The 14,556-nt window shown below is 36.6% G+C and overlaps 2 protein-coding genes across 3 annotated transcripts; one reads left to right on the top strand and one right to left on the bottom strand.

The window, feature by feature from the left end:
* Nucleotides 1-180: 180 nt before the first annotated feature.
* eno1b (enolase 1b, (alpha)) lies at nucleotides 181-7,319 on the bottom strand. 2 transcript variants are annotated; one of them, XM_061042846.1, is made up of 12 exons: nucleotides 7,169-7,319; nucleotides 5,635-5,729; nucleotides 5,451-5,546; nucleotides 4,770-4,828; nucleotides 4,553-4,622; nucleotides 3,837-3,970; nucleotides 3,507-3,729; nucleotides 2,981-3,178; nucleotides 1,969-2,170; nucleotides 1,185-1,293; nucleotides 862-920; nucleotides 181-535 (listed from the first exon to the last, which is right to left on the bottom strand). In XM_061042846.1, exons 2-12 carry the CDS (start codon nucleotides 5,717-5,719, stop codon nucleotides 466-468), a joined length of 1,305 nt encoding a protein of 434 aa, XP_060898829.1. In that variant the 5' UTR covers nucleotides 5,720-5,729; nucleotides 7,169-7,319; the 3' UTR covers nucleotides 181-465. The 2 variants fall into 2 exon arrangements, with proteins under 2 accessions (XP_060898829.1, XP_060898830.1); XM_061042847.1 differs by having other exon boundaries at nucleotides 7,126-7,265.
* A 3,470-nt stretch (nucleotides 7,320-10,789) lies between these two features.
* ppil1 (peptidylprolyl isomerase (cyclophilin)-like 1) lies at nucleotides 10,790-13,695 on the top strand. Its single transcript, XM_061042845.1, has 4 exons — nucleotides 10,790-10,993; nucleotides 11,335-11,489; nucleotides 12,186-12,254; nucleotides 13,414-13,695. The coding sequence occupies exons 1-4, from the start codon at nucleotides 10,938-10,940 to the stop codon at nucleotides 13,632-13,634; spliced, it is 501 nt and encodes a 166-aa protein (XP_060898828.1). The 5' UTR covers nucleotides 10,790-10,937; the 3' UTR covers nucleotides 13,635-13,695.
* Nucleotides 13,696-14,556: the final 861 nt, after the last annotated feature.

Below are 14,556 nucleotides of genomic sequence, written 5' to 3'. Positions count from 1 at the left end.
CTTCACCTTGATTATCACATGTTTTACTCACACCATCAATACTGTTTATTCTGTGCTATGTGCTGAATTAATCCAAATTTTGAATATATATATATATTTTTTAAATCTTACCAGAAAAAAACCCTCTACCGCCACAATGGCAAAATTAAAAAGAAACATGGGACAAATAATCAAAACACATTCTGTCTCTAAGAAAACTTTTTATTAACTTTCAATCTAAGTGCAGTTTTTTTTAAACAATTAGAGTGTTGTAAATAAATAATACAGAAGTTTGAATCTGGTCTATTGCTTTACTCCACAAACAGAATAGTAGAGGTGTTGCTTATTACAGTATGTTCTCTTTCTTTTACTCAGTAGCACAGTTAGTGTAACATTAGTTCTTCATTAACCATGATTGTAACAGTGTGTTGTCCTACATCTGTGCATATTAATTCCTCCGTGTGTAGGAAGAAATGCTTTATTCATTTACTGCGCCAGTGGGTTCCGGAATTTCTTTCCAGCGAAACGAGCTTCGTCTCCGAGCTCCTCTTCAATTCTACAGACAAACATAGTTCAAAGTTAATTTCCCCTCTTTAATGTTTCTACTTTTTTTTTAAACAATAATTAAACATTTTCCTCAGCATGTAATTATTTGATAAAGATAAGATATAAACAGACACAAGGCTGTTTAAAAAGCAAAGAATCAGACCACTTGAGAGAAAGGCATTCAAAACAAAAACAATATAATTCATACAATTTTTATAAAAGTAGTAATGTTTAACAACGTCATGTACAATCATGTAAAATAACACACACATGTTATAGCTTCAGAATGAAACGTTTGTGATTCAGTTCCTCAGTTTACATAATAATTATTCTTACCTCAGAATCTGGTTGTATTTGGCCAAACGTTCAGAGCGACATGGAGCCCCAGTCTTGATCTAAAAGTGTTTGAGAAAATGTGTGCAATGTTTCTGTTAATCTTGTCATCTGGTCATTATTCCCATACACATTTGGTCACACTTTTATTCTATTTTACACGTCTTATATTTAGACTCCTATCAAAGTAGATAAAACAAAGTGGAATAACATTGAAATGTAAAAATGAGGATGAAGACATATTTTTGGCATCAATGTGAAATTGTAAAATGTATTCTTTTTAACAAACAATAATAAACTTAATGTCTGTCATTATATTAATTTACCTGTCCTGTGCAGAGGCCAACCACCAAATCTGCTATGAACGTGTCCTCAGTTTCACCAGAGCGATGGCTGACCATCACACCCCAGCCGCTCTCCTGAGCCATCTTACACCTGAGAGGAGGATAGCCGAGACTTTAACTGAGAGACTAATACATTCCAGTTCAAATTGAATTCATTAAATTACTATATAAATCAATGTAGTCACTGGTGGTCCCTTTTAATTTGCAGATCAACAGGCTGCATCAACAATAATTGCATTTTTTTTCATAATCATTAAAAAAACTTCTCACAGCGGCTTAAAGTAATATTATATAGAAGAAATTCAAAAATATGAATTTGTTATTTGCAGATTTCCTGTTATAATGCCTTACTATTGAACTATGTGGTAGTAAGAAAAGTGCCTCTAGATGGCAGTAGCTACATTTGAAAGGCTTCATAGGAAGCAAACCAGTCCTTTTCCAGCAACAAGTCACTGCAATAAAATCTTTGTTGAGAAACAGGAAACGTGTTCAAAAAGCACTACAAGAAGAGCTGGACAGCAAACAAGAAGCGGTCTACTCACAGTCTAATCCTGTTAGTTTAACAGAGCAAACAGGAGATAATCAAAAAGTGGCCTTGTACTAAAAGATGACCAATTATACCGATTACCCACATGAAAAAAGCAATGAAAAGCCATTTTAATGAAGGCATGTTTGATTGATATAATCATGACTCAAGTAAATATTTGAGTGTGTTTGTTTGACATTAAGTTGATCCATAGACACACCCTGACTTATTTTAACTTACGCTCTCATAGACTCGGTGACGGAGCCAATCTGATTGACCTTTAGCAGCAGACAGTTGCAGGCCTTCTCCTCCACAGCTTTGCTGATGCGAGTAGGGTTGGTCACTGTGAGATCGTCTCCCACAATCTGGATGTCTGTGCTTCCAGTGAAGCTGCTCCAGGCTGCCCAGTCGTCCTGGTCAAATGGATCCTCAATGGAAACCACTGAAAGCAAAGCATGCAGATGTATGAACCAATCACAGCTTTGAATTAGAACATCAACATTATTTCTGTTCAATTGTATTTCCACATTAATATCCATCAAGACAAAAAAAAAACAAGCACAAGGGAACAGTCTGATGAATGAGTATGTCAAAGTGAGTCATGTAGTGTAAGTGAAAATCAAAGGAGGACACCTATCTCTAAAGTGTGATGGTTGTTTGCTCTATGAGACAGTTCAGTATAGTCTCAGTATTCCAGACATGTTCATGTAAGCTCAGGCTTTGTTTTAGACATGCATGATCCGATGTTCCTTCCAATTGAACTCTTTATCTCAGCGTTAGTTACGTTTTTTACAATGTGAAAACAGATGATTTTACTTTCAGCTCCAGTTTGAATGGTTTTGATTTTTTTCAGTGGGCTGATTTTTCGTCAAATGACAGATTTCTGTTATCTGCATTTTGATGTCAGCGCTCTCACAGAGTTGTATTTGCTTCAAAAACATGGTGTTGTATCCTTTTACTTTTATCTCTTCCGTTTCATTTCATTTTTATACTAACAGATGCTGACAGCTGAGTTTGCTGTCGGCAGCTCTCTAAGGCTAAAAGGTGTTTGATGTCATAAACCAGCGTTGACCATAGCACACACTTCATTTGCCTGACCCTGTCAGAAGAGAAATAGATTGAAACTGAAGAAAGGATCCAGTCAAGCTACAGATCAGCCACGTACTGTAGTTGCTGACTCTAGTGTCCTATTGTGTGCCCTGATCATCACCTGCTTAATAATGTGAACAAAGGTAAAGTGTCAGGCGGTTACCTGGATAATCCTTCACAAAGCTCTTGTAAAGATCAGCCAGCTCATCAGGAGTGATGTAACGGCTCGGGTCATCAGGAGACTTGAAGTCCAGGTCGTATTTTCCCTCCCTGTAGAATTCAGATGCTGCCACATCCATGCCGATCACAACCTCCTCCGTGTATCCAGCTTTGGCTATCGCCTCCTTTATCAACTCCAGAGCTGCAGAGTTAAAACATCACAACATTACAATGTGAACTTCACACCACAGAAAATGATCTACCCGGAGTACATCAAGAAAGAATATGTCATTCACATTGAGAGATCAGAATATTAGGGAAGCAATAAACCATTGATATGCATCAAACTGTAGAAGCCTGGAATAAGTATAGCTATAAAGCCTACATCAGCACTCCATATAAATACCAACCTTTCCAAAGGAAAACAATCAGAATGAGTTTGTTCTTTTAAAATTGCAGTGAGCTGAATATTGTGCATATGGTTTATACTTTGTTTTATACATTTTTTACAAAACGTTTCTTTAGCTTACCTTCCTGGTTCTCCAGGATGTTCGGAGCAAAGCCACCTTCATCTCCCACATTGGTGGCATCCTGACCATATTTCTTCTTAATTACGTTCTTGAGGTTGTGGTAGACCTCAGCTCCGATGCGCATGGCCTCTTTGAAGCTGCTCGCACCAGCAGGCAGGATCATGAACTCCTGCATGGCAAGCTTGTTGCCTGCATGAGAGCCACCATTGATCACGTTGAAGGCCTGGGGGGGAGAGACGAGAGCTTTTACTTCATAATACTCGGAAAGGTGTAAGAAAAAAATGAAATGAGGAAAAAAAAATGCATGTCATTTTGCACACAGATCCTTACTGGCACAGGCAAGATGACATCTGGGTTTCCTGCAAGGTCAGCAATATGACGATATAGAGGGACACCTTTCTCTGCTGCACCGGCTTTGCAAACAGCAAGGGACACACCAAGGATGGCATTTGCTCCAAATTTGGCTAAATGGAGAACATTTAGAATTTAAATATGCAATATTAATAAAACACATACTTAAAATCTCTATCAAGTATTAACTAACGATAGTTTAATGGTTTCACAGCTGATTGCAGGAAGATGACAGGTACTTCACAGTGGTCATGTTGGTCATTGAATGCACTGATTGGATACTGATAGGGGTCCAATGCTAATTTAAGTAGCTGGATCAGTTATTAGTTACAGGGGGCACCAATCATGGGCTGATCTATTCAATCTAATTATATTTTTACATGTGCACACCACATCATATATGTCATAGTTAGAAAACCAGTGTGTAAGTCAAACTTGATGTTGTTTTTAAAGAATGATCCAACACAGTGTGCCATACATCTTATGAATCAAACACTGGTGTCAGATCAGCACTCTGCAGTATTCAAAGCCCTGTTAAAGGTTGTAGGATTGAAAAACCAGACATGGATGCATAAACAAACAGGAACTGAAACAGCTACTCATCAGAAATCTGCAACAAGTCAGATAATCAGACTCTGCTGAAGTTTGTGGGAGTTAGAAAAGACAAAAAAAACATTCTGATTATAGCCACTTACATTTGTTCTCTGTGCCATCCAGATCAATCATCATCTGGTCAATTTTCTCCTGCTCAACCACAGATACATCCTGACAAGAAGGGGGAAACAGGTCGGGAAAGATTCACATTAAAAGACAACCATCGATAAGAAAGCTTGTTTGTACACACAGTACAATAAGAAAACACATTTTGAGAAACAGACACACAGACTGAGAGTGATAAAGTTGTTTTCTTACTTGGCCAACAAGTGCGGGTGCAATAGTAGAATTGATGTTTTCTACAGCCTTTGAAACTCCTGTGACGGACAGATAAGAGTTGTTATTCTCCCAGAACATTATGGCCAAAGCATTTCAATCAAATCAGAAAATCAGATGTTTAAAACACATGCAGCGTTATCCTCTTACACACAGACAAAAAGACATGCAACAGCATTAATACATTTATTTCAGGTTTTCAAAATCTACTCTGTTTAAACACGTCAACACGGTTTCATTTCATAGAGGATAAGTCCACAGGCTTGTCAACAATACTGTAGTTTCAACATGCTTTACTGACAGTTCATCATGCCTCTTATCTTTATGTGATGCCACACACATTTCATTATCAGCTGTCAAGACCGTTAAATGTTGTTAATATCATTTACAAATTTGTATTGTCTTTAAATACCAAAGACAGGCAATCAAAACCAACTAACCCTTTCACATCTGGGGGAAAGGAGGACAGAGAGAGAGAGAAGTAAAGATGACACGGAAAAAGAAAGAATTAGATAAGCGTAAATATGTATTTTTTTATTTTCCTACCTCAGTGAAAAAAATAAATACAACTGGTTTCTGTTTGGTGGTTACCATTTTGAAATTACATCTAATATAGGAAAAATATTGTTTTATTCAAAGGAACAACAAAACAAGTGTCCAAACCTTTCCCAAGGTAGCGAGACTTATCATTGTCCCGGAGCTCCAGGGCTTCATAGATCCCGGTGGATGCACCACTTGGTACGGCAGCTCTAAACAAGCCTGTGACACAAACAACGAAGCAGATAAGACCGTTAGAGTAAAATAAAACAAGAATTTTTTTTTTTTTTAGTGCAGTATTTTTGCTTACCCTTGTCAGTGTAAAGATCAACCTCCACGGTGGGGTTTCCACGAGAATCAAAGATCTCTCGGGCGTGGATCTTAAGGATGGACATGGTGTAGGACCTTGAGACCAGACAAAGAAGTGAAACTTACTTTCCTGCAGTCCTCTGAACAAATGTGTACACAGCCTGTAACAACAACTTGACAAAGAAAGAAAGATAGTGAGTCTATATTTTTTTCCCCTTGAACTATTTTCACTGCTTTACTCTCTTTTGTCCTTGGGGCTTACTCACAAGAATAATCCTGACCTGGCTGCAAGCTTAAGGTTGCTAACTGACATGCTACAACCCTAATTGGATTTGACTTTCTCGTCTGATTAATCACATGTAGCATTTTCTGCTGCAGTCAAAGCAAGGTTAAGCTTGTAACAACAACCGGCCGGATTGGCTGCAGTTTAATTCAGTAATATAAATATAGGTTTTAGATGTCCTGTCACAGCAAACTCCCTCTGCCAGTCACCACATGACATGATACATCCAATAATCCCTCCACTTTGCCTGTCAGATAAACATGCAGGTTGACACTGCAGACTGAGCAGCACGCAAGACCAATGAGGGATTCCTGCAATTCTTGTTCCAATTACAGGTGACACTGATGTAAACACACCAAATCTCAATCTGTTGCACAACACATTACCTGCATAAAGTTAATAATATAAACACCATTTGATACAGGGAATAAATGTCCAAGGACTCAGTTAATCATCGGAATTTCAAATTCCTCCAAGTGTGTTTCTATTGAAGTTCTACCTTTAGATTACATATTAAACATTGGCTACTGTCTCGTTGACCTCTAAAGAACATTCATTTAACAAGGACTTTTTATAGAAGAAATTTAAGTTATTAAACAGGTAATGTTGTTGTTTGTCGTTCATTTTAGCCAGAAATTAGTAGCACCGGTTGTCAATATTTACTGTAAACTTGTGATGCATTTCTAACTCTTTGTTTTAAACTCTTCTATGATATGAAATTTAATCATTTTTGGGTTTTGGACTGCTTGTTAAAGCATCGTACGTGTTTTTGAATATCTGTAGAATAATTATAATCTTTTTGAGTCAGTGTTTGACATATGTTTGACTAAGCTGTAAGTCCCCAAAATGAAAAACAATTTATATACAAAAACCCTTTTAAATGTAAAATTATTCTATGGAAGTTTTAGAAACAAATTAATGAATTGAATCCTCTTGACATAATAGTTTGACCTTGCAAACGAAGTCACGTTTGTTGAGTTAGGACTCGGCCACATTTAATCATATCACATTACATAGTAAGCTGTTCTCTAACTTTCATCGTAACACACAAAACAATACATCCACTGTAGCATTGACGTTAACATACTTTCTTGGTTCGTGCAGCCAACATTAGCTTACCTAGCTAACTGAGCAGAAATTACACTGAAGTTTAACGTAAGACAAATGACCTGTTCACAGACAACAACCGAGAAAGCAAACGTAACAAACCTCTAGAAACAAAGTTAAAGACAGAGTAAACGGGTGTCTCTACCTTGCTTTGATGACAAGATAGGACAATTCCGTGGACAAGCTGAAGTGCTGAAGTTAGGGCAGGACAGTCCAGGCAGGAAGAAGCTACTGGGGTTCAAGTGAAGTGTCAAAGTAAAGTTCTTCTTCTTTAGAACTATTACGGCACGCTTCGACATCTTGTTTCTGTGTTGCTGCCCCCTCTCGATTTCAACATGAACTACAGCAGTTTATTAAAACTGTTGTGGCTACACTGTACAAAAACATACTGATAAATGGATATTAAAAAGTCTTGTCTTGTAGGCCTTTTGAGCAGAGCTGCTCCGAACAACTTTTTTTAAAGTCTATAAATCCATTTCAGTAACCTGGATAGTTTATTATGCCTATATTTTCAAAAAACTAAAGCCAAAATCTAATTGATTCTAGCTTTACATGTGGGGAGATGGGATTTTGACTGCTGGTTATATAAATTAGGGTTTTTGAATGGGATAGCTTGGGTTTATCTAATATTGCTTTCTGAGAAGTAAAGATCAAGAGCAGTGATGTATAGCACACAATTAGAAGGAAGTAGAAGGTTATTAATGTGAGCTCCTCAGGTAAAGGGATGTATTGATATACTACATTTCAGGGTGTGGCATGCAACTTAAATACAATAATTTCCAAACTACCAGAAGATAGAAGGTTTGAGCTCAAATATAAATAACACTTTTCATGAGTTGGGACTTTTTCAGGAAGACTTCCTGCCCAACTATGCCTCTTCACAAGCTCTGCTAAGATTGTACTGCAACTCAAGTCAGTCTTTCTTGACTTATTGTAAATCTGACAAGCCTGTCATTATAAGTTTAAATGAACAATAATTATGTTGTGAATAGTCCACATTTTGTACATCTGAGTGCAGGTTTGTGTTTTGTGCTTAAAAGGGCAGGGCTGACTTCTACTTCCTTCTAATTGTGTGCTATACATTACTGCTCTTGATCTTTACCTCTCAGAAACCAATATTAGATAAACCCAAGCTATCCCATTCAAAAACCCTAATTCATATAACCAGCAGTCAACATTTTCCCACATGTAAAGCTAGAATCAATTAGATTTTTTCTCTCTCCTGTCTTGTTCACCCTGTATACCTCTGACTTCCAGTATAACTCCGAGCTCTGCCACATGCAGAAATACTCGGATGACACTGTGATAGTTGGTTGTGTCAGGGATGGACAGGAGGAGGAGGACAGGAGTCTGGTAGGGGACTTTGTGACGTGGTGCAGTTCAAACCATCTGCAGCTGAACACCTCCAAGACCAAGCAGATGCTGGTGGACTTCCGAAGGAATCCTGTTCCACGGACAGACTCAAGAACTCTTTTGTCCCCCTGGCCATACGTCTGTACAACACCTCACGGTTATGGCAGGGGGAAAGCACACAGTGACTCTTGGACTAAATACTCCTTTTTCCATTTCCCATCTGCACAGCTGTCCCAAGAGTCAGCCTCTAGTTGGACACTTTAATGATAACCTCAATTACTTAAATCGCACCTTTATGGTTGAACAAGTTGTCATAATATGTCAAGCATATTTCTATATATTTCCATTAGACTTTTTTTCTAAATCTGTCCTGAATTGCTAAATTGCTCCCAGGTGAATCTTGACTTTCTCTAGCGAAGGGAAATGTGTGAAGCATGTACAGTTTTCCCTAAGGAGATTGTCCTATGTTCACATTTCTACTTTTGTTTTTTTGTTTTTTTCTTTGTGCTATGCAGTGCTGTCTTTTCCTTTCTGTATCGTAATGACATGGTCTGTCAACAAATTACAGTACAAACAGTAAAAGCGTAAATGTGAATCTTGTCCAGTCTCTTGCAATCAATCTCCCACAAACACTAAGGTGTAACTTACAATTTACAATAATTGTCATCAGAACTTTAGCCATAGTTTATATCAGAACACCCCTCCAGAGTACACTGTTATATTGACAACATGACTAAGCAATTTGACTGTCTGGCACTGACATGTTCATTGACACAGATATTTACTTTTGAGAGATGAACTAAGGATTTTGAGCAAGAGACTGGCTTTTGCAGGTAATTCATGGTGTTTTGCTATTTGTACGAATTGTTTTGAGAAATGCACTTACTGTTTTGCAAATGTCGAGGATGATTCGAGAAATGTACCAAAGCGACTGAGAAAAACTGTAATACAACATGATTTATTAATCTTATATATAAGATAGTTTTAAGTTTGCCAAATTGGTTAAATAGTTGTGTTATTTCAATATGTGCTTTCAATGTGAAGCAACTTTTTTCTAAAGCAGCAAAGATCATAAGTAAGAGAATGAATGACAAACTTTCTTTGTTCTGTTTATTTGTGGTTATTATATTTTTGGATTTTTTTTTAAAGTATTATTATTATTATTATTATTATTACCATTACTTCATGCTACATCATTGCTTACCATTGTTTTGATTTTATGTGAATCTCTGGCGACATTTTTACTGTTAAATTCATAGGTATAAATGTAAATCAAAGTTGAAGTAAGAGAGAGAGAGAGAGGGAGGGACAGAGAGAGAGAGAGAGAGAGAGGGAGGGACAGAGAGAGAGAGAGAGAGAGAGAGAGAGGGAGGGACAGAGAGAGAGAGAGAGGGAGGGACAGAGAGAGAGAGGGACAGAGAGAGGGAGAGAGAGAGAGATGAACTGATATGCATGCAATGGTACAATTTTTCCCATCTAGTTGTGCAACACACATCAATGTTTGACATCTCTCTAAATCATTCTGTATATCTGTCATCAGTAATTAAATTAATAACTTTCTCATGCTTTTCTTCTATGTGCAGTACCTTCATCGTTAAATATAATTGGACAAGCCATGACAGTTGTATTCACCTGATATAACCTAATAAACTGTCAAAATGAAAATAGTTTTATGACCATAGTTTTATGATTATAGTTGATTTTAGTTTTTCACTATTGAATAAACACAGTTCATGAAACTAAGGCCCCATTTGTTAAAACTCAACACAAAAACTTAAAACATCTCACATCTCTTGTAAATGCAACTACTATATTCAAATATAATTACATTGAAAATTATACTTTTGCTTCCAAACTTTACAAACAAACACCAGATCAATAGATCTTTCCAACAGGATGCGATACATTATTCACCAAATGGGTTTATTTTCCCTGGACTCAATTGCTGAACATTTAGTTGCCTTCACAGAACAATCAATAAATAAGAAAGAGAGCAGCAGTACTCTGGGTCGCAAGCAGGGCAGCGCCAATGGAAGCAAAATCCAAAATACTTTTCTGTATATGTCTTTGGTATTTTTATTTGTAGCATACTATGACTACAAATTTACAAATTAAAAACTTAAGGAGTAGGATAAAATGAGTGTAAACTTAATCCTACTCATTTTCAAAAACGGCTCCTATCGTTAACATAAAAGAGCCAGCAAAAAAGCTCTTAAGACGTAATGACGAATTATAATCTATTTGTTTGTTATTATTTTCACTTTTATAATGATGTAGCAAATACATGTCAGAAAGAATAATACATACCGTATATTACTTTAAACTGTTGCCAACTATGGGCTACATCAAAAAGTATATCCTTCACTACAACAAATGTTTGCTTCTGTTCAGTAGGGGGCAGTCAAACTTCCTCTCACACAAAGAGGAAATGACAGACAACCAGCGAAGAAGAAGTCCATGAATGAATTGAATGAACGTGTTTAGCACCAATATCATAAACTTTTTTTTTTATCAAAGTAGTTTTTTGTAAAGACTAGTGAGAATACCCATTTGGAGTGATAATGTCAGGGATACCTTCAGACACATGGCAGCCGCCAACAGTGGCTCTGGACACAACGTAAGTGTTTATGATAACGTATGAGTGCTAACTCAGCTAGCTGGCTAGCCATTTGCTCACCTTAGCTAAATAAAGTGCTCGGGTACTTTGGAGACCTAAGTAACTCATCGTGATTTATATTACCTTCTTCTATTGGAACAGGTTCCAATAAAAACTATGCGGGTAAAGAGACGTAACAAATTCCGCTTATCTATATTATTTTCTGTAGTTCTTTGTCAGCATGCTTGGATCTTTGCATTCCCTCCACATTGATTTCTACCTGTGAAAGCTCTCATTTACTATCAATAAATATACTGTTGACGGGTGATTGGGCAGCTATTAACACTTCCAATTCATTGCAGGATGGGGACGGTTGTAGTGGAGCTGTACTGGAGACATGCACCAAAAACCTGCAAGAACTTTGCAGAGCTTGCCCGAAGAGGCTACTACACCAATACAAAGTTTCACCGCATCATCAAAGACTTCATGGTGCAGGGAGGAGACCCTACAGGAACAGGTTGGTGCATATACAGTTCATCCAAAGTGAAAAACAAAGTGTCCAGAACATAGTGTTCTTTTTTCTTTTCTTTTTAACCAAAATGTCAGTGTTTATGGAAAAACATTTCCTCTCTATTATATGTAGAATGGTGTTCAGTAAGAACAATTACAATGAAGATATTTATTGGTAAGTCATTACTATAATCTAGACATGGCTTTAAGGTTAAATGTCTACATATATTGAGAATGGTGCTTTATTTTTGGTATTCTGGTCGTTGATAGTTTCAGTGAACACAAACAATAGTAGATATAAAGCATTTGTTTTGATGAACTTGCAAATATTTTCTTGTTCAGATTTGGTAAAAGTTGTGGCACAAAATGTATGATTGTCTAAACTTGAATATATTTTCTCTCAAATTTTGACAGCACATTTACATTGTTTCTATAAAATGCTTCTCCTTTATTCTCCGCATCACATAAAGGCTCAAACCACATGTGATGGCTCATACTCATACTTTGTTTGGCAACTTATCGTTCACTTTATAAACCAGACACCCTTGAATTAGATTCATAATCCAAACTTGGATCCATTTTGGCTGTGAATGTAAATCTGAACTTCTGAAATATTTCAAGACGTCAGAGTCTTTTGACTTTTTTTGTACGCTTGGCTCATGTGATTGAATCTTTGATTAACTGATATTTGTTTCTCTCGCAGGTCGCGGTGGTGCTTCCATATTTGGTAAACAGTTTGAAGATGAACTGAGCCTGGAGCTGAAATTCACAGGTAATTCTACACAATATAAAGAACATTAAGTATAATTAATTACAAGGAGTCAGATTGGGAAAAGATGAGTGTAAGTTGGTCATTTTAAGAAAGGGTCTCCTGCACACTGTACACTTAATCAATCAGTCATTCTTTATTCGTTTAAAGATTGACTGATTCAACAATGTGAAACAAATGTTATCTCAACACACTTTACAAAAAAAGCAAGTCTAGATCTTATATATTATTATTTTTAACATGATGCCAACATTTACCCACCATGAGCACAGCACTTCAGAACATGCAGCAAAGTAGCCATGGCAAAGAAAAACTGCCTTTAAACAGGTAGAACCAGACTCATGTTGAACAGCAATCTGCTGCGACTGTGTTGGCTTGGAATGTGGGATATTTTATTTATTTATTAAATTATTAGAAATTAGCAAGGTTAGTCCCATTGAGATCAGAGATATCTTTTTCAAGGGAGACCTGGCAAAGAATACACATTAAATACTAAATGATAGAGAGAGAAGGATTGAGACAAACAAACAGAGCTACAACAAAATTAAACAGATGTATTGCTGCAATGCCAGCAATTATGTTAAAAGTATGTGTGGCATTTAGCAGGCACAGTTTAGATAATCAGATTATCATTCTAATATTAACATTAACAACAAGTGACGGTAAAACGGGGAGGACTTATAATGTTAATAGCAATTATTAAAGTTAAGCAGCCTTTAGATTAACATTTAGAATATTGATAATAGACATACGACTGATATTAAAAGTTGTAGCAGATGATTCATTAAGTTGTTTGTATGTTTGTCAGTACTGACTCATGAATGTTATTTAGGACTGATTTTAAAACTGGGCTTTGTATTCATCAACATCATCTCTAAATTGGGTGTTCCCAGTGATCAGTAAACAGAAGGCAAATTCCTTGTAAGTTTAAACATATCTGGCCAATGAAGCTGCTCCTGATTCTAATGATCAGGGAACTAAGCGGAGATGTGGACTAAATGTTGTGCAAAAGTCAATACCTTGTGCTTTTTCTTAATTTGATATCCCAATAATATTTGAGACAACTTCTTGTTCCGTGTTGCTTGCTAACATTTAGCATCTTTGAATAAAAGTGAAAAGCGACAATGTTTTAATTCTATCATCTCATTTATATACCTATTAGGTGCTGGTATTCTCGCGATGGCCAATGCAGGACAAGACACAAACGGAAGCCAGTTCTTCCTCACACTGGCCCCCTCACAGTGGTTAGATGGAAAGCACACTATTTTTGGAAGAGTATGCCAGGGGATGGGGGTGCTGAACCGGATTGGGATGGTTGAGACTAGTGGACAGGATCGACCCATCGATGATATCAAAATCGTCAGATGCAATGTAGCAAATTAAACAAATACTGATCATTTTTATACAGGTTTTTTTTTTTTTCAATAAATGTTTGTTAAATTTTTCAATGTGCAAGATTCATTTTTCTTAATTAACGTTAAAGTCAAAGTCTTGCAACACTTAAATCTCAGTGACACAAACAAAAATTGAAAACAGACATTGTCACAACATAAAATATGGCGGCATCTTTTTCTAAATTGCAGACTATTTCTTTAAAGTAATTTTTAGGTTTGAAACTTCTGGTTCATTGTTTATGGATACTTAAGATCTGACCTGTTCAGCAAGACCTCAATTATTCTGTCATTCCATGGTACATGTTACACTTTGCAAATGCCCGTTTTTATATCATTATCATTTAGTTATTATACTTAAATTCATTGATTGTTGGTCTTTTTATAGTTGGCTGGATAGTGTCAGTTTTATTCATTTGGATGAATTGACAGACATTTAAGAAGTTCCACTTAACATTGTGATGGGCACATTTAATGCATTTTAAAGACCAAGTTATCAGTTGATAAAACATAGAGCCTATTTATCCACATCGTAGATGTGACTAATTGCAGCCCTGCTATAAAGTGTAAAGGAGAGATACAGTAAGTATTGAAGATAATATGTTTAAAGATGAAGCTGCGGCTCAAAATGTCAAACTTTTGATTCTTAAAAAAAGGGGTACGAATTGTTAGAGCAGACGAGGAATCTAAATCAGAAAAAAAGTGATCTTGACTGGGCTCTGCTTTTTGTTTGCCATGAAGACATTATGAAAGACAGACAGTTAGATCTTCTGACTGCCCTGGAGAACAGTTTCTAGAAGTTCATAAATGTATGAAAGGTAGAATTAAAAGCATGGAAGGGTTCAAATTCATTCATGTGGTTCTGACAAGTTTTAGACACCTTCACTTGTTTCACGCTTGAATCTGTGAACTTT

This window comes from Labrus mixtus, chromosome 7 (assembly GCF_963584025.1).
Source record: "Labrus mixtus chromosome 7, fLabMix1.1, whole genome shotgun sequence".
NCBI classification, from domain to species: domain Eukaryota; kingdom Metazoa; phylum Chordata; class Actinopteri; order Labriformes; family Labridae; genus Labrus; species Labrus mixtus.
This window is presented reverse-complemented; position numbering and strand designations above follow the sequence as displayed.